The 19,509-nt window shown below is 38.7% G+C and overlaps 1 protein-coding gene across 1 annotated transcript in view; it reads right to left on the bottom strand.

Moving 5' to 3' along the window:
* Positions 1–19,509, bottom strand: part of VGLL4 (vestigial like family member 4) — a 94,780-nt gene that overhangs the window by 72,135 nt on the left and 3,136 nt on the right. Inside the window, exon 2 of the mRNA XM_075514449.1 lies at positions 14,948–15,024. Within this exon, the coding sequence (XP_075370564.1) occupies positions 14,948–15,011 (64 nt within the window). The 5' untranslated portion in view covers positions 15,012–15,024. The remainder of the gene's footprint in view (positions 1–14,947; positions 15,025–19,509) is intronic.

Raw genomic sequence — 19,509 nt, 5'->3', positions numbered from 1 at the left:
CGTCGAGCACTTCAAGCATAGGCAACAACAACAATAAATATCCCGGTCATAAGGAGTCGGTAACCATAGCGCTTGGAAGAAGGCAACAGACAGATGACAAATCAAGGCCACGTATTGCTGAATTCTCACAGTTAACATTAACAATCAGTAGCTGCGGCTTCCAACAGGTAATAAGAATCAGTAAGTAAACGAAAGAGACTTCTAAAAAAGATTCTCATTTATACCATAGTTTCTATTTCTCATAGGAAACAACAGGTATTCTACACCTACGGGAGAAATTAATTATCTTTTTATGTAATAACTGTCAAAGGAAGAGTAGTCACCGGGTAGCATCATTTGTATAAGTATTTTCCACTTACTTTAACAAACATGCAACTTCAGCCATAAAATGAAAATGATAACCTCTTTCCAACTTAATGGAGAACAGGGATCCAAAGAGGAAAAGGAAATAAAGAGTACATAAAAACATATTTAGAATCCAAATCGAGGAATATATAAAAGGTCTTCCACTAAAATCTTTCTTTAGTACTTTACACATGTTCATTTTATTCATAAAATATGCACGGAATCCCATACTACATCACCGGGGAAAAAAAGTCTGCTGAAGTGGCCAGCCGACTCTGCGCTGCAGTCCACTGTCCGCTACCTCCTACCTTGCCGGCACATCACCTCCAGCTTTCTGTAACCATCGTAGAGCCCAGCACAACCCCCAGGACATCTCGCCTCGCGCTGCAGCCAGAAGGCCTAACCCGGACCTCCGCTTGCGAGCGGCACGCCCGTGTTTCCCCAGGCAGACCCCACCGGCGTTACACTCCGCTGGAGATCACCGGAGCGATCGCTGCTCTGCTCTACCAGAAAGCCCATCTCTGCCACTCCAGAAAAAATTCCTCAGGCTTGTCTTACTCATCCCATGCTGGACCCTTACTCTCGTAATTTTCTTTCGAGTACGATACTGCAAGGCAGCAAGCATATGTCTATCCTGTTTTAAAGGTGACTTGAAATGACTTGAGTGCTACCAGAAAATACAAATCTGCTGTTATTAGTAACTGAAACGGGTAAGGGGAGCAGAAGTGCACGTTTGAACAGATCCGAGATTGTTAGAAGTGAGCAGCCAGAAGTAGTAGCGAAGTCCTGCATTCTTCTATCGTCACCATCTTCCTCTCATTACTAAGTAATATTTGGGTATGGTTGAACGCAGAAAGACGGTAGCATTCATGTGACTGCATTAAGGTCAGTGGAACACCTCATAACACCACTATGCCCTATTTCTGAGAAGTAAAAAGAAAAAGAATTTTAAAATAGACCTGCCAGATTATCAAAAGATCAGGTAGACATATGCATGCAAATATGAACAGATCACCATAAAAAAATAGTCTAGCTAGGGAGATCTATACTGGAAGGACTTAAGAATAAAGGCAGCTAAATAAGATTCAATTTTATTTCAGCATGACACTGTAGTTGTCATGTGGGTATACCAATTTGTTTGCTCCTTCTCTACCTATAGAAATGGAGATAATAAGTTTTGAAGGGAGAATTAAATGAACAAACACGGTAATTTTTCCCTCTCCTGAATGCGAAAGAGTTCTTGAACCCTTCAGCAAAGCTGCTGGTTGAGAAACCAATACTGCGCAGGATTTTTTTTTTTTTTTACCATTTTTTTACCACAATTATTACCGACAGTCATTTTATTAGTGGCGATAAAATACTGACATTTTGATACAGTAGGTCGACAAAACGTACACACAGATGCCAAATGACACTGTAAATTGCATCACGGCGTAAATACTCATATTTCTCTTCTCCCAGGTAACAAGTGATAGGACAAGAGGAAATGGCCTCAAGTTGCGCCAGGGGAGGTTTAGACTGGATATTAGGAAATTTTTCTTCACCGAGAGGGTTATCAAGCATTGGAACAGGCTGCCCAGGGAAGTGGTTGAGTCGCCATCCCTGGAGGGATTTAAAGGACGTTTGGATGAGGTGCTTAGGGACATGGTGTAGTGGTGGTTTTTGGCAGTGTTAGGTTTATGGTTGGACTCGATGATCTTAAAGGTCTTTTCCAACCTATATGATTCTGTGATTCTGTGATTCTGTGATATTACGGAGCACCGCAATAAGCACAGCAGTAATTCACACGAGCCAGCCCGCTACGCGTTCTTTCACCTAATCCACGGTCAATCTACGCAACGCAGCCACGGGCACTTGCGGGACTCCCCGGGGAGACTGACCACGGGCCCTAGGCTGCGGCGGGGCGAGGCTGGGCAGGCTGGCCCGGCGTGCTGGGGCGCGAGCCAAGGAGCGGCCGCCCAGGGCTCAGAACACCTTCCCCCGCCGTGCCTGCTGCAGGCTCGGCCGCTGGCGAGGGGCCCGATCCTGCCGCGGCCAAACAGCTCCCGTGTCCCCACACAGAAGCAAACTATGACCCTCCCTGAAAATACATTACGACACAAATGGTTCCAGCTCTCAGAGCTAACGGTTTCCTGCTGAGAGCTCACCATTTGCTGAAGCTTCATGCCTTTCCCTGGTCTTCCGAGGGGCAAATTTTTCCTGCCACTTCCATTTTCAAGAACGGTGTTTGATTCCATTAACCGACCGATCTTCTGTGGCTGTTTTTAGCATCACAGGTCTGCATACCATACATTTTGGACGAGAATTTAATTATGCATATTTTTCAATGCCTAGCACAACCATGCTTCTATATACTATTGTAATGCAAGTAAACGTTACTGAAATACACTACTTGGAACTTCCACGATTCTGCCTTAAACTTTCCAAATACCAACACGTTCTAATTCTTCATATAATCTTTTTCTTCTGACATTGTATTATCCTTTTAAAATACGCTCTGCCAGTTGTTATGCAAGTGGGTATCGTGAGATTTGGTTGAGTAACTAAGGAAGTGAAAAAGAAATTCATGAAATTTCATCCCCGATGTCAAACTACATTCCAATTCTCAACTATGTTGGCACGCTCTGGGAAGCAAGGAGCTAGTCTGGTCAGAAAGTTAATCTGACCTTTAAAGGCAAAACATCTGTTGAGAGTCATGCGAACTTCAGTCAAACGGATTAAGGCAGCTGACCCGCTGCCTCCTGGAACCACAAGGTATTCATGGAACCAGCCCCTGCTATTAACTCAGATAAAGTCCATCAAGTACTTCAGGCAAGAAGAGTCAGACGGCGCAGAGGTTTCCACTGAGATTAGTCAACTATTATTCTACTATTAAAAAAAACCCCAAAACACCTATCCAGATTTTTGTGAAAAGGACAGACTGAAAATTTCCACATTGCTTTTCCTTTCTGCAGAAAAAGACAGTGGAAAGCCTCTGTCTTTCCTCTGTCGGAATATGAAGGAAAGCCTTCATATTCAAACACTGAAAAATGACATTCTCAAGCCTAAATTTCTCACATGTTTTATTTAAGAGAACAATAATATTATTGATTTATAACGATTTTCATTAAGGACTATAAATGTTAATACATTTAAAGCTAATTAACTATTCAACAAAATGAGCTCATCATTCTGAAATAAAAGAATAGTTTGGTCAGGTAAATATGACAACACATAAACCAATATAATTATGGTAAGTGCCAGCATTATACAATAAATATAATCGGAAATTCTCACAAAGACTGCGGCCCTCGCACAGTGAGATCATGGGTTTCCATCAGAGGCCGACACCGCTGAACTTTAACGTATTTGAAATCTAGACCACTGTTTGAAAACCCCTATGCTGTCTCCTGAGGAGATAATTCTGAGGATAAAAACTACCGAAAGAAGCCCTTAATTTATCTCATAATTTGGAGGTTCAGTGGGGAAAGTAATATTTTTGCATGTTTATATATGCTTTCCTGGTCAGGCTAAGCAAGAGGTGCATTAAGATACAGAAACTGGAAAGGGAGGCAGATGGAGCCGTAGATGAACTGTTACTCTTTTGCTATTATGAGCCAGATACATCCGGCCCTAAAGAAAGCAAATAAAGGCCAGAGATTTATAGCAGTAAAGTTACAACTGTAATACACATATGTTTTCACATGAACCAAACAGACAACATGGGCATGACCCAGAAAATAAAGCGGTTACTGCTATTGCCACAGTATCAGGAAAATTAAGCCTAGTGCATGCACTAAAATTATTTGATTTAAAACAAGAACACACAAAAGACTATTTCTGTCCAACTACTGTTTATAATTTATCTCTCTTACAAAGCAATAAATATCTATCTAAAGCAAACTTAACTCCAGTCTTAAAGAGAGTATTATCACCTAATACAATGCTGTTGTAGTGGATGGACAAAAATACTCTTGTAATACAGTGTAGTGTTTTGGGGGACCTTTTAATGAATATATCATTACGTTTAAAATCAGAACAGAAGGGGGGGGGGGGGAATCAGAGGAGAGTCCTAAATCACTCTTCAATTTGCTAAATAAGAAGCATTTCTCTTTTTAAGCTTATGGATGACAGAAGTTTCTCTAGTGACATTGTTTATAGCTGCATAGCAAATTTGTAGCCAGAATTATGCTTACACAAGTAAGTGATTTTTGGTTCAGCAGCAAAAGAGGGGAAAAATTAAAAGCAAGTAATTTTGGTGTTTGCTTCTTGGAGAGAAATACGTTCTGTTCAGCCTGAAACAAACTATTGCTGCTTCTTTTTTTCCTTAAACAACAGAACAAAAGGCATGAGTTAGTAAAACAGAGTGTGGTAATTGACTGTATCCTCCTTTTATTTCATAAGCTATTAATTAGGACACTCATCTTGGACTGGAAAACCCATGTTCAGATCCCTCCTCCTTCAGGTCAGAATTTGAATGGCATACCATAAATAAAGTCTAGGTTCCCAGCAAGGGAAAAGAAAATATCAAACATATGCTCATTAACTAAGAACTTGCATATTTCTGTTTACAACAGAACTGTAAATAGTCTATGATCATTTCACTAAAGAGTGTTTAACCGAAAAAGGAGCAAAGATTGCATAGGCCCACCTGAATTTTAACGCTGCACTGCTTCCAGAAGAATTGACTTCACAATATTAATACTGTTTTAGCATACCCTGTGTGTATAAAAACTATGTATTTAGCTAAAATCACCTTTTTTTTCAGCAGAGAGTTCTTAAAACCCTAACTGAACACAAAGTTTACTCAGTCCTCCTTTCTTAAATACAATCTTTCCATTTGTTTACAGAGAAAGGTACCTCCAGATTTGCCTGCCTGCATAAGCAAAACTAAGAACTGCTACATTGCACCAAAGACATTCTCTTTCCCAAAAAGCCTTGCTTTGCCATCTGGAAAATGAATTACAGTCCCTCCAGAATGTATGGCATCTGGCGGGTAGAGCCCGAGCCGCGGGAGGGCCAGCATGGCTCTTGGCAAGAGGCAAGGAGGCCGTTGTAAAGCACTCCATTGCTGACCCTTCCAGGCGCGTGGATAAACGTTGAAGTAAGTACCTACGAAAGCAATTAAACAAGGAAAAGTAGATAAACAGTAGTAATATACCGAATCCAAAGCGTTTCTGAAATATTTTAACTCCTTTCCTCTTATCCATTCCGCCCCAAATGAACACAAGCTTTTCAGTGTGTGACACTGAAATTTCCAAGCTTGTCCTGATCCTCTGTGCTCTTAAAGATGTGGAAAGAACATCCTGGGAAACCACCCTGCATTTCACAAGTTAGCCTGCAGAATTTGTAATTAAGGAAGAACTTTTTTTTTTTTTTAAATGAAAGAAGCCAAATTTACCACATGAAGAATGGCCAGATTTTCACATGCTAGTATATTCTGCCTAGCTGTAAAAAAAAAAAAAAAAAAAAAAAAATCCATTTATGTAGTTTCAGTCACTACCAGAAAACTTAACAGACAAAACCTAATGACAGAATTATTTCCCTGCATTGTTTCAAATTCAGGATATAACAAATATATATTATTGTAAACTATACAAATCGAGCACAAAGTTCCAAGTATAGCATTTCAGAAACTACAATCATTTAGAAGCACGTGCATTGACAAGTTCCATATGGTTATGTATGTGCTATCACGCTTAACAATATGGTATTCAGTCAGCTGCAATTTTCAGAGCAATGGTTAGTATCTGATAACAAATTCCATTCTAGTAAGAAGATTCCTTCCCCTCCATTTGCCAAACAACATTTGAAGAGATAGTGTTTCTGTAAACATCATTGACTTGGAGGTAATGCCACCAATCACTGCAAATATTTTATCACCAATTAGCTAAAAAGGATTCAGAAAGAAAAGGCATATTGTCTGGCTGACATCGCTCCGGAGCCCTGCGCAGCCTATTTCCTGAGCTGGTGCAGTTTGGGTAGAAACATCTGGTACGCTGAAGGATGCTACAACATGTTTACAAACCGTAGGCAGCTGAACTTCTTGCAAATGCTATTTAAAATTAATTCGAAAAAAATGTTTAGACAATTTTGTTCCTGAAGGCATTACCATCACTCCACTGATTATGCTAATGGCGCTCTACTGCTATTAAAATACATCGAGGCGCCAAGCAGACAATTGCCCCATTTTCCAGCCTATTTAACAAGTTGAAAACATAACTCATTCTTTATTTCCTTGCTACAACAAACTTTGAGAAAAAAAGGCTGAAGCTTTCTGGAGGTAAGAATAATTTTTCATTTTTAAAAAAAATGAAACAAAACAACCCAAACAACCAGTTATCCCATTTAACACTCCTACTTTCAAGAAAACCCTAAAACTGATGAAATGGCCCTGACACCATTCACAGGAAGCTACCCTGTGAAAAACTGAGTAATGCAAACAGCTAAAGGCTTTTGAAAGACAAAAAGCAGGTGGTCAGGAATTCAGCCATTCGGGTATTTTACTAAAAAATAGATTAACTGATCTTTAGAACAGAGAAGATATTACTATTTTCTGGTCTGTATGGTTCATAAATTTAAAAGCAGAACACTATGCGTGTTATTACTCATAGAGTTTTATTATTTAAAGCTTTTGGTATTCATACAGCAACAACAGATGATTCAGGCTGCATGTCAATGAGCAAACCACATATGTTTTTCCATCACATTATTACTAAACTGAAACATCACACTTCCATACTTTTCCCCCTTTCAGTAAAAAAAGATGATACATGCCACAAATTCCGCTCCAAAACTAACAGGACTCCCCCTCTTACCATTGATTAAACATTACGTAAATGACTAGCTGACAAATCTACTTTTAACACCTCTCGTAGCTCTAGAGCGATTACAAGCGTAGATTTTTGCTGATACTGCTTCTTAGAATTCAGCTTTTCCTGCAGCAAATTTAAGTTTCTCTTTTGCTAGACAGCACAGATAAACTCTGACCACCACAAGCACAGTTGCTAACTCATAAAAGCTATTCATTTACTTAAATGCACATTAATTTCTTCAACTAAAGAATTCAGTATATTAAACTGAGTTGCAGAACACCAAAGTCTAACCATACCTCTAATTTTCAAGACCTAACTCTTTGTCTATACCATATATTTGCCTCTTCTCTGAACCAGCAGACATACTCGTCCAATCACCAACCTGGTAGAAAGACAGCCAAATCAATATTTTAATTTACCATAAAAGAAGAAACAAACATCCATATGGAGAGTCCACTTCTTTTCATATGAGGAATAATCACGAAGCACTTCTTACCCTCCTTTCAACCCAATAAGGGAAAAATCTTCTGAAGAAGAAGTGGTCAAGCTCTAAATGAAAGGTTGCGCTGGGTTGCTTAATAAGAGACATCCAAGAGCCGAAAACCCTGATTAAAAATCCCCAAACTTTGAAAGCACTGAAGAACAACATGCATACAAAATACTGTTAGATTTATTTACAGAACGCAAAAGAAAAATCTGGCTTAACGTGGTTGCGTTGCCCTCAACCTAGCCAAGTAGGATTTCAGCAAGTACTGTCCTACAAAACAAAAAGTAGGAGGTTAAGATCGACAATGACTCCTCCATTTACTGGAGGAGTCCTGAAAGTCAAAGGCAGCAAGATTTTCAGTAGAAGCGTCACACACAACTCTTTCATTATATGGGAGACTTTTATCTAGCCTAAACTGGGAAAAAACAAGACAGTGATTTAGTCAGCCCTGCTGGCAATGGTACCTTAAGGTTGTGCATAATGGCTGCCAGCTTCCTCAGGTAAAGGAACAGAAACTAGCATGACACTCTTTCAAAGCAAAGAATTTCTTAAGGATAGTTTCCCTATGAGCAATTTTATGTGCAGCTATGAGCTACTGTAAAAGACAATAATTTATTTCCTGAATATCCCAAAAGCGACAAGCAGAAAAGGAGAAGTACTGCCGACCCACTAAATTCCACTTCCAGGGTAGCAACAGCGTTCACGGCACCAAACTCTGCTAGGACTTTTTTGCCAGGTTGCTTTGCAGACGGAGAGAGCTCCGGGTTCAAGAGAAGCTACGGCATTAGCAGTGTGGTGAACAAGGCGCTGCAAGTAGGAGCCGGGAAACGCGGGTCTGCATCTCCGCTTCTGACTCGCCGGCTCATGGGAAGCAGCCCCATATCACGATAGTGGTGCTCTGCTTCCTGCCCTCGACGGCCTGTCTTGAGAACAGGGACTACCTTTTCCCACGTATTCGTACAGCACCAAGTACTACAGATCACATTAACGTTCTCAACATCGTTACGGTGAAATAAATAATCACAAACTACAGAACTAATGGCAAAACAATAAACACAAAACAGAGAAGTGGCGACGTACTAAACTATTAAGTGTATTATACCTATTCCTGGGGACACAAAATGAAGAATTTTAGCATGAAGGCAAAATAGTTTACCACAAAACAGTCCATACGAGAATTAAGGTTCAGTACACAAGCGCATTTGAGATTTCGAAAGAACTCTACACGTGCTCCAGGTTGCCCTTATTGAACCAATTTGATTCCCTTCCACCCCTAAACCAAGCGTTCCGTAAACGAGAAGTAATCCTGAAATATCTCTTAACTACAACATGCAGCTAAGACTGCTTCCGGTTATTTCTTTGTTACAACATTCGCTATTTTGGACATATACGTGCAAATGAAAATACAAAGGGCAAGTCACACGACAAGATTATGTTCTGTTGGAAATTTTTCATCTTGTTTTAAGTAATACTTTGCTATGTAATATTTATCATCCTTACTAGAAGCGTGCATTATTCCTCCCAGTTCTACCCGGAACGGGACGAATTTGTGAATAGAAAATAAACAAGGACTGTGACATGATACTGCTATTTCACTTCTCTGTAAAAATGATAACATGTTTCCCATTTTTCTGAAGCAGATGAATCTCTAGGAAAAAAAACCCACCACCCAAAAAACCAACAACCCCAAGAAAACCCCACCCCCCACCCCCCCAAAAGCAAACTTCAAATGAAACTAATCTTTGAGACTGCCTTTGTAGTAATTGCATTCGTATAGCAAGTTCCACTCAATTCCTCACTTTTAGTCAGTCAAAAAACATTCAGGACCTTAAATATTTTCAGTGCTGATTTAAGTGTTCACACAGTAGGCTGGAAGCTATTTAAACTTCTGCAGATATTGGTATTAAAACCTGCCTTAGGCTCACTGCCCACAGTTTGCTATAAATTTACAAAACAAACAGTAGTGTAGGTGAAGAGTCCTGGTGATGCTAGAAATATTTCATCATTAATATCTTCAACACAAATAGCAACATCCAAGTCTAATTCTACCATAAATATAGCTTGTTTTGTATTTGAAGACAATAAGCTTACAGAGTCATCATCCTCTTCAAGAGTGTTAAAAAATAATAAGTTGTTCTCAACTCAGCCTTAAAGTAATACCTTTTTTAGGATCAGCTATCCAAAACAACTAATCGTTGCATATTTATTAATTATGAGATGGTAGCCAGCACAAAATTCATTCTCCTAACTGAACTGATTGATATGGATGAAGAACAGTAAAAACTGATTTGTAGGTCTTGTCTACATGAGGATTTTATTACAAAGTGGATTAGGGCAGGGATTTTAAAGCACAATAATTCTTCTGTACTAGAAATATCAACTGTATGGTCTAGCTTAATTATTTGAAGTGGATTAAACGAAACCACATAAAAGAAACTGTTGCCAAACAATAACAGTGTTCACAGGCAAGAAGTGTGGAATAGCAATTCCAGGCTTCCATGCATACAAGGATGACGCATGCGACTGATGGTACATGTGCAGGAAGCATGGCTTGATCAAAGATCACCTTTTTTTTTTTTTTTTTTTTTCAAATGTAGCCCTGTATCAGTTTTTCAAAACATAAATCAAGACTCAACAGGTATGGATTTGGTACAATGCATTAGAATGCAAAGCTATTACCCAGGACTTTATTGTGCCATTTATTAGCTGTTTCCAACCCTTTCATTTCCTTGTGGAAGTATATTTTCTTCTGTTTGCCAGCAACAGACTTTTCACTATATTACCCTGAGAGAGTGAGAAACAACATGTTTTTTCTCATTCATTCCCATGTTCTTAGACTGGACTTGCATATCGGAGGGAAGTGTAAGTAAAGCGTTACTATAAAATCAGCACAGGCCGAGTACACGGTGCTTTCAACACATTCTGCAAGTCCCTATTAGCATTTTCCTTCGCTATTTTCTCAATAACAAGATTAGGCTTTCAAAACACTGTTTATAACTGAAAGACCAGTTCTCAAACCCCTTATTTTTATATGAGATAAATACAATACGATAATCCTCCTTAATGTTTGAACACTTGCTGTTCAACACAATTATGGGAAGAAAAACCGTACTTTCAGTAATTCTTTGTCTTTACTTAAATACTACCAGCTTATACTGTGGTCTTCTAAAAATAGCCAGCTTGAATCCTGAACATATGAGAAATCAGTACAAGCCCAGTAAGAACAGCATAGGAAACGAAGAGGAACAGGAGAGTAACGGGTAGTATCAAGCATCTCGTCGTAAACTTGATTTTCGCAATTGTACAATAACCCCCATTTGATAAGGTTTCCAGCCACGATAACATTAAAAAGACAGCATACATACGCAGGTCTCTCAGATGGTCACTTCTTGTAAAGCCCACTTCTAAAGCACTGAAAAAGCCCCAGCCAAACCCTCCAGCTGGCACGTGCAGAGAAGAGAGCCGCGCGTCGCCTGCCCTGGCACTGGCCAGCTGCTCGTCACCAGCACAGGCTTCCCATATCCTTTCCCTTCCCTATTGATGAGCGAGCAATTAGTGACAAGGCTTCAAGATGACTGGCTACTAATTACCTCACGGTATGCTCTCCTGCCGCTGAAATGGAAGACCAAGTCGGGACAACGCGTAAATAATGAACTCCATTAGGAAATGTCTTTATCCGCTCCTTCAGCTGTTACCACCTCTAAAGGAGTCTCTGTCTTCTTTGGTTCAGCTTGGTTTGTTTTGTCTTGTTGGTTTTTAAGTACAAATCCACTATACCATAAGCTTAAATAATTGCTTACATCACAGTGGTAATAGTTACAAATACAAAATTACAGTAATCATTTCTTCTCATAATTAATCATTTCCATGACACAGCAGTTACCCAAACGTGTTTCATAAATTTCCTTTGCTAACTAGTGCAGAACGATTTAAACTGGGAGCTGTTGAAATCTAGCGTATATATAGTTGATGAAATAAAACAGAGATGCGACTGAAAGCAACAGGCAGAGCTAAGGTACCACTGAAGGTCGACCTTACTGGCAGAGGTGCAGCTGCAAAAGAACCAAACCACCAAGAAAACTCAAGGTCATATTTGTTTAAGAAACCAATAACCATGGGTACTGTATGATGGGTACTGTAGTGAGTGCCCACAGAGATAAGAGGATCCTTCATGTTAGAAAGAATTAAATTCATAAATACTGGTAATATTCCTCCTCTGAATACATCCAGACAAACAAGAATAAAATTAAATACCTACCAGCTTCAGGAAATAAACTTTCTTTTTTAACAAGAACCTGTATTTGCACTGCTCGGATTCGGTAAACGCACTCGAAGGCTGCTGATTTATACAAATTAGTTTGAAGTTGAGGTTGAGATGGGATTAAAGCTTATCAGGGTGTGAAATCTGCAATTTAAGATGTCTGCAAGAGGATCAAGGGGTTCTGTACCAATAGTACTAACGCTTTCAAGAAAAGTAGTAGAGAAAATTACCGATATGTATGAATAAGAGACCAGTAACAACTTCAGCTAGCCTTATACCTTGTCTAGGAGCATACACAGTCTAACTTCAAAAATATTTTATATGCATTACACATATGCTTCTCACACTAGATGACAGCGAAGAAGTGTTGAGACTACCTTTATTTTTCTTATAAAAACTGTAATAATAAACTACTTTGAAGAGGAATAATTTTGAGATATTATCGTTAAAGTGGGTATCTTAATTGCTTAAAATGATCTTTAAAAAGTGGCAAATTAGCAGTTTTCAACTCTTACATGGCATATAGCTTAGATGAGAATATCTGAGGTGAGTTGAATCATCTTAACAAGTAAAACAATAAATCTACTAGTGGAACCTAACCACTAGTTATTTGGTAGCACTGTCAAGTCAGGATAGCATATAGTTACACTTCCTTTGCTCTCCATTCAAAAAATAGGATAAAATTTCGACCATGAAATGTGCAAAGGGCATCAGGAGTTATCTGTTAGACAAATTTCTATTCCACACAAAAATAAAAGACCTGGGGGTAAGACAGAAATGTTTCAGAAACTAAATTAATCTCAAATCCTTATTCAAAACTTTGGAAGCAGGAAACTTCATGATATCACTAGAAATACCAAAAAGAACCCATTGGCATTTTCTCCAATGACTCAACAATAAAATTACCTGTATATTACTTAAATACAAGAAACGTCACTGAAATAAATTCAATAGTTTGTTCAGATACCAAGTATCTGAAAGTAATCTGATTTAAAGAAAGAAAAAAAAAAAAAGAAAAAAGAAAATTATTGGACTCCTGGTCATGACTGGAGTATTAGAAACTCTACGTAGAATTCCACGTGTTAGACAAAGTGAACAGGGGATGCAGAAACACAGACAGGGCCACTGCTAGAACTCCAGGAGCAGCATGCCAGGCACTTTACTGGAAAGCTCAAGGATAATTGCTAAATTCAAGATTAAGACTAACTTCAAGCTGTTAGTATCCACTCTGTAACACAGAGTGAAGTTTGGCTGGTGCTGTTTCCACAAAAGCTGACACAAGAAAGTGCAAGTTCAGTGACTGGTCTGGGCTACCCATTTCTTCCTTTTAGCAGCTTTTCGTACTATCGCATTCTTGGTGTGCGGTATGCACAACAACAGGACAAACTCAGAGACAGCATAAGTTAGAAGCTGCGGAGTGGCATAAATCTAATTAAGTCTAAGCGGTAAGACTAAAGGAATGTAAATTAGAACCAGATACATATCGGCTTCCTCACATGCAAGTTGCGCTGCATCAGACTTCCTCTGGATTCTCTAAATGCAGCCCAACATTCCTACCCTGTGGAACTCAAAATCAAGCTAGTCTTAGGCAACAGTTAACCAAAAAGAATGCATTTAAACTTAAGAAAATTCAGAATGCATATTCAAAATATATTTTTTAAAATGTAGTCAAAAGAAAATAGGTTAAGCTTTTGCCTTTTCTACAAATGTATGTTAGTTTACAAGAGAAATCTCCCAGGCCAAAATCACGGTTGAAATTATTTCCTCAAGGACTTCCACTGCTGTTCATTTTACCAGTAATAGTCAATAACCATAGCAATCAACCAAATCATCCTACTACGGTGGGATGAGTAAAACTTGGTGCTTATCCAGTAGCAAGTGAACGTGAAAGAACAGCAAAACCAATATTCATGATAAAGCTAAGGGCCAGTAATACAGAAGAGCTCATCAGGGAATGAAACCTTCCTCTTACAAACTTCTGAAAGAGCGAGCTACTGTTATCCTGACTATTGGAATATACACAAAAATTCTGGGACTTGTTGTCAAATACACTGTGTTTCTTTACTTTGCAATTACTTCAGTAAGTTGATTAGCAACAGCAGTAAATCAGTTCTTTTATTCAACATTCAAGGCAATTATTTTTCAAAAAATATATACATAATAAAGGAACAAAGACCAAAAGAAGAACAGCTAAATTAATCTTAAAAGGTGTTTTTATGCACAGAAGCTACACACAAAAGCAGTTTGAAATCCAAAATACCACTTTTCTAGTTAGCATCTATTCAGGTTGATACCCAAGATCCACACACTTCCTGAGTGCTTACACTACTCAGAAAAAAACCGACAAAGACATTTATTACTAAGCATGCAGGTGACAACCTGATCTACAAAGTAGCACTGCAATTTGGCAGAATTGAAAATATTCTAACATTAGTTAACCCACCTTAAACGCTTATCGTGAATGTTAAAAGCAAATATATTACCCAAATGACTGGCAACATGAGCCTCCGTAGCTGCAACTGACATCATTTACTATGTTAAAATCCTGTACTCACCTTTTAGTAGCAGTGAAAAGAAAATGAAGTGCTTATTACTAATGGTAACAGTCTACCTCTTCGTTTTTATGAGCTGAAAAGGAATCTTTGCAACCCACTCATGCCCACCCAGTTATGTGTTCTTAAATGAGAACAGGTCTAACTGATATCATTAGGGAGCGTGAGTTCTCAAATCATCCTCAGTTTGCCAGCGGTTCCAGTACGACTTTTTGTCTACTAACAATGCAAATGCAATTGGGAAAAGAGGGGCACCTTTATATGAATGGTTAAGTACATTTTCAAAATAACAGGAACAATCCTCTCTTGCATACTAACCAATTTAAATGCAACTTATTGGTTTTGCACCTGAGGACGATGACCTTTGAAGGGCTTCTGAAGACATTTTTCTACATGCGTTAGGTTCACTAAAATGCAAAGATCGATAAAGCCAGCATCTGGGCTGACACATAGTGCAAACATAAAGCATCTGGATCCAACAAAGCAGAGAACTAAATTTCAGACTTACGTTTCTCATCATCAGCATGTACTAGGGAAGCTGCTCTCGACAAAACATCCAATGGAGTCTCCATTCCTCTCCGGATCCTGGAAAATTCAGAGCCAAAGTTTCAAAGAGTAAACTCACAGTATCCTTACCACAACATACTAGGTGGTCTGCCACTTGTTCATAGCATACGCACATCAGGTTTTACAGAAGGAGGTAGTAATGAACAACAACAGCATGACCACAGAAAGAATCAAAAATCCAGGTTTCTGCTGCTCTTTTCATGTTACACCAGCATAGGATTTGTTAAAAACAAGTCATTGCTGAAAACAAGGAAACACTGGAATTAGCTTTCCCACCAACTACTCATCCAAAACAAACCAGAAGACCAAATTCTCGAGCACTGGACTGAAGCTGATGACCACTGCTCATGTACATTGCAACAGGGTTATCTGCCATATGTCGTAAGCATTTTCGCCTCCCACATGCCAGCCTTCCATCCCAATAAATAGCTACTTGAGACAATATCCAAAGACGCAACTCATCTAAAGTGAAGATGACAGCTGGCCTGACTACCTACAAGAGCATAGATTGCTTTAGATCCATAGTATTCAATAAACTGGTACTCCGTACTCTCCTACACCCAAAGTAGAATCATGCAAAGCTTATAAGCCATTACGACATTTTCTTACTCATGAGCATGTAGCCCAAACACTGGGCATGCGTATATATAATGACACAGACAGAAAACTGTAACTTGTGTAATCGTAATCACACCTCAGTAGCTGCTTTTCCCTGTTTTTCTCCCCTTGCAACACATAATTTCCATACATGAAAAGTTAACCCCATCACATAAAAACGCACATTTCAGCACTATACTAAGCAACAGACTCTGCCATAAAAAAAAAAATCGTATTACAGCTTACATAAGCCTCTCAAAGTTTCACATGAATGCCTTCAAAACTAAAAAAGAAGTTCCAATATGAAATTCCAAAAGATATGAAAGGGAAAGGAAGGAAGAGAATAACACATTGTCAAGATGCTTTTGTTAAAAGGCCAACAACTTATATGTGTATAAGGCAGCAACAGCACAGACAGAACTGTTAAAAAAAAACAAATGGAGAAAGAGAGAAAACCCAGGACTGCTAACAATTTTGTTGGGTTTTTTCCCCACAAAACTAGCATGCTATTCTGTCATAAGAACTGTTCACTGTAACTTACTTTACAGTATGATCTTTAAAAGAAAAAAAAAAAAAGGTAGTGGCAACTACAGAAATCTCAAACACATGTATATAGACTTAACAACAAGCATATGTTTGGGAAGCAATTTCCTTGACTTTGCACTACAAATAATAAACCTCGCTATCCTCCCTCCCTCTTGCTAAATAATGTCAAAGACTTTAAAACTAATCAAAGATTTTAAAGTATAAGAGAAAGGATTTTAAAAGTATTTTTAAGTTTAAAAAAATGTATTTTCAATAAAGAATGAAATCCAGTCTTGTTTCCATAGAACTGTGCAAGAGGAGACATACTTGAAAGAACTAAGTATAGCGCTTGAGGACAAAAACATGCATCTCCCTCCCTGTCAGAATCGGCTTTTGCTCAAGAACAGTATTTTAAGTGAACTTATAAATCAGTTAACTCCTTCATTTAAAGACAGTAAATGTGGGCAAGAGGTTTTAGAAGACAAGATCTTAGACTCTCATTTCACTAAGTCTGTCTTCATTAAATATTTCTTTATAGCACATTTGGCCACGCTCTCTTCCAAATCAAAGCAAAGATTTGGAAGAGAGTGTTCACTAAAGCAGCCTTCAGCATCATTCCACTTTGATCCCTTAGACCTTGATACTTGGTTTCTTTCCCGCTTTTTGTTTTCTTGGAGTTTAAAATAGCACCACTTTATTTCTCCCCAGACTTGATTTCTGACCCTCTCACACAAATTCCTCTAACAGAATGAAAATTCAGTTGGAAAAAAGATTAAAATATGCCTGATCCGATGATGCAGCTACACCAAACTGATGGCTAACTCATGATTTAGTACTAACCAGCTTTGTCCCAAATTTCAAAGACAGTAATACAAAGCCTTTCGGTCAACTCTTTAGAAAAAACCCTCTTGATAAAGAACTACGCAGAGGATACTAAGATGTCTTTTATTGAAAGCAAATTGCTGTTTTCTTTAAGTTTTTCAGTAATTTTCAAATAATGGGAGTAGCAGATGCCCAATCCCTTTCCGGAACATGTTCCTAGTAAGAGAATTAGCCCGTGACAGAAGTCCACATTGAGAGAAGGAAACAGGAACCAAGTCTTAATTCTATTCAGGAAATTAGACACTTTAGAAACAACTTCACTAAAACCGGCCTCAATATAGTTTTGTAGCTTTGCATATTGTTAAGGTTCATATCACGAGAGAGCTGCAGAAGTGTTTCTGTAACAGTTAAGGTCTTGTGAAGAATGTTGTGTCCACTCAAGAGCTCCTTTGAAGGGATGCTGTTCATACAGAGATCTGCAAATTCCAGGGTGCAATACCATATATGCTGCGATATTTTTAAACATGCTGAACGTATTTACAGTTATGAAAATTACCTTCAAGGAGCTACAAACTTCCAGATAATAATATGAATACTTTCAAATAATATGAAATATCCCTCTATCTCTAAATTAAACTAACAAGTCACGGATAACAGTTCAGGAAAGAAATACAGGTTGCCTACGAGAATGAGAGAGGAGGAATCTTCTCTTAGTTCAAAGCTTAAAAGCCTAATTCCATCTCGGCAAGGACAGCAAGTAGAGCTACTCCAAGGCAGCCTCAGCGAACAGCCCGGTCATCCTCAGAAGGAGTCGTGTTTCAGAAATGAAAGAATAGTTCAATGTCCAGGGTTCTGACAAAAAAAGCCAGTTAAAAAGCAGACTTCTGCTAAAAGCCAGCTAATTCTCTGTGTGACACAGAAGCCTAGCTATGCAGCAGAAACTAACCTGAACCAAAGTTGAATTTTTATAAGCATCCCCGTCAAAAACCAACTCTCTAGCCTATGTGCAAGCATTGCCCTATACCCAGATCTCATAAGGGAAACAAGTGAGGGGCGAAATACAAGTACACAAACTTAACTTCCTCTGGAGAGATAAGATTTAAACACTACGGAAACAGTTTCATAAGCATCTTACTTGTTACAAAATCTTACCTGTTAGATTTAGGGAGATACAAGCCAAAAGGACTTTTACAAGCCTTCAAGATATTTTTCTCTACCGTAATTTCAAATATTAGTTTATGTCTTACTCAGCCCTTTTATTTATCAGTTACTGCTTCCACTCAACTTTCCCCTGGTCTGTCATCTCACCTACACTGCAGCGAAGAAACACTCTGAAAAACAGTAAAGACATGAATGTAAAATCATAAAGGTACGATGTCTGAAAGACAAATAAGTCACTAAACATCCACTAAACTTACTACATCCAGTAGTAAGTTTTTTATGCGACACTTGAAGAACACAACACCCATTAGTGTAACAGAACAGCACATTATTTTCTCTCTCCTTTTCAAGCTTTTGCAAATTCCATGCACATATGGAGTACTCTCAGCTTTGCAAATGCCCGTTAACATTTTTTGGAAGACTATAGAGAAATTAAAGCTTTTGAAAACTAACAGTTAAGTGATTTCATGGATTTATACAGCACCTTCCGAGCATCAAGGAAAGCACGCGGGGCAAAACCCTGAAGTTGCTTGTTTGAAACTTAAGTAAACAGGCAGTAGAGAAACCGGCACCAGAGACTCACTGCAGACGGAACAAGGAGACATTTATTCAATCCCACTAAAGTTATTATTCACAGTGGGGTATGTCAGGAAAGATTTGAAATAAAGAGAAGAACTTTGTATTTGATTAAAAAAAAAGGGGGGGAACAGCAAAGGGACAGAAAGGAGAGAGAAACATGAAACATGTTTGCAGCAGTAACCTCCTTTATGGAGATATGACAGCTTTTGTCTAGAACGGATTCTTAACTAGTAACCGAAGTAACAAGTTAGGTGACAGAAACAAGGAGAAAGTTGGGTGATGAGAACAAAAGGGCTGTACAAAAGCCATGCGGTGCAGATAAGAAAAATCAGAAGAATTTAGACATAGTTTGGAGATGAAGATCTAAAGAGAGGTCACAGTCATAAAGATACTTGGATCACAGGTCTGACTGACACACAGAATAGCAGCACGGCCAACAGCCATTCCAAACACGTTAATAAGAAATATCTGAGAGAGGACACTGGTAAGAGGTCTCTCTTAAACTTGTTGAGTGTGAACTAGAGATAGACACCTACACAATGCCAAGGAGAGAGAAAGGCTGAACCTTTCAGTGACGTAGAGAAAAGTCTGGTACTTGAATTCATATGTCTGGTGAAATTACAGAGAGAAAGTTGGAGGGAGAAGAAGTGGATTAATGAACAAAGCCCATTGCAACAATGAACAAGTGAGACAAGAACGACGAGACACTCGAGAAACAATCAAGAGTGAGGACTGAAGTGAAGTAAGTGTAGATAAACACAAGTATAGGGAAAAGAAGCTTAATCGAAGAGCATGGTCGAATAGGTCAAAAGCAGCTCA

The sequence above is a fragment of the Mycteria americana genome, chromosome 11 (genome assembly GCF_035582795.1).
Source record: "Mycteria americana isolate JAX WOST 10 ecotype Jacksonville Zoo and Gardens chromosome 11, USCA_MyAme_1.0, whole genome shotgun sequence".
NCBI classification, from domain to species: domain Eukaryota; kingdom Metazoa; phylum Chordata; class Aves; order Ciconiiformes; family Ciconiidae; genus Mycteria; species Mycteria americana.
This window is presented reverse-complemented; position numbering and strand designations above follow the sequence as displayed.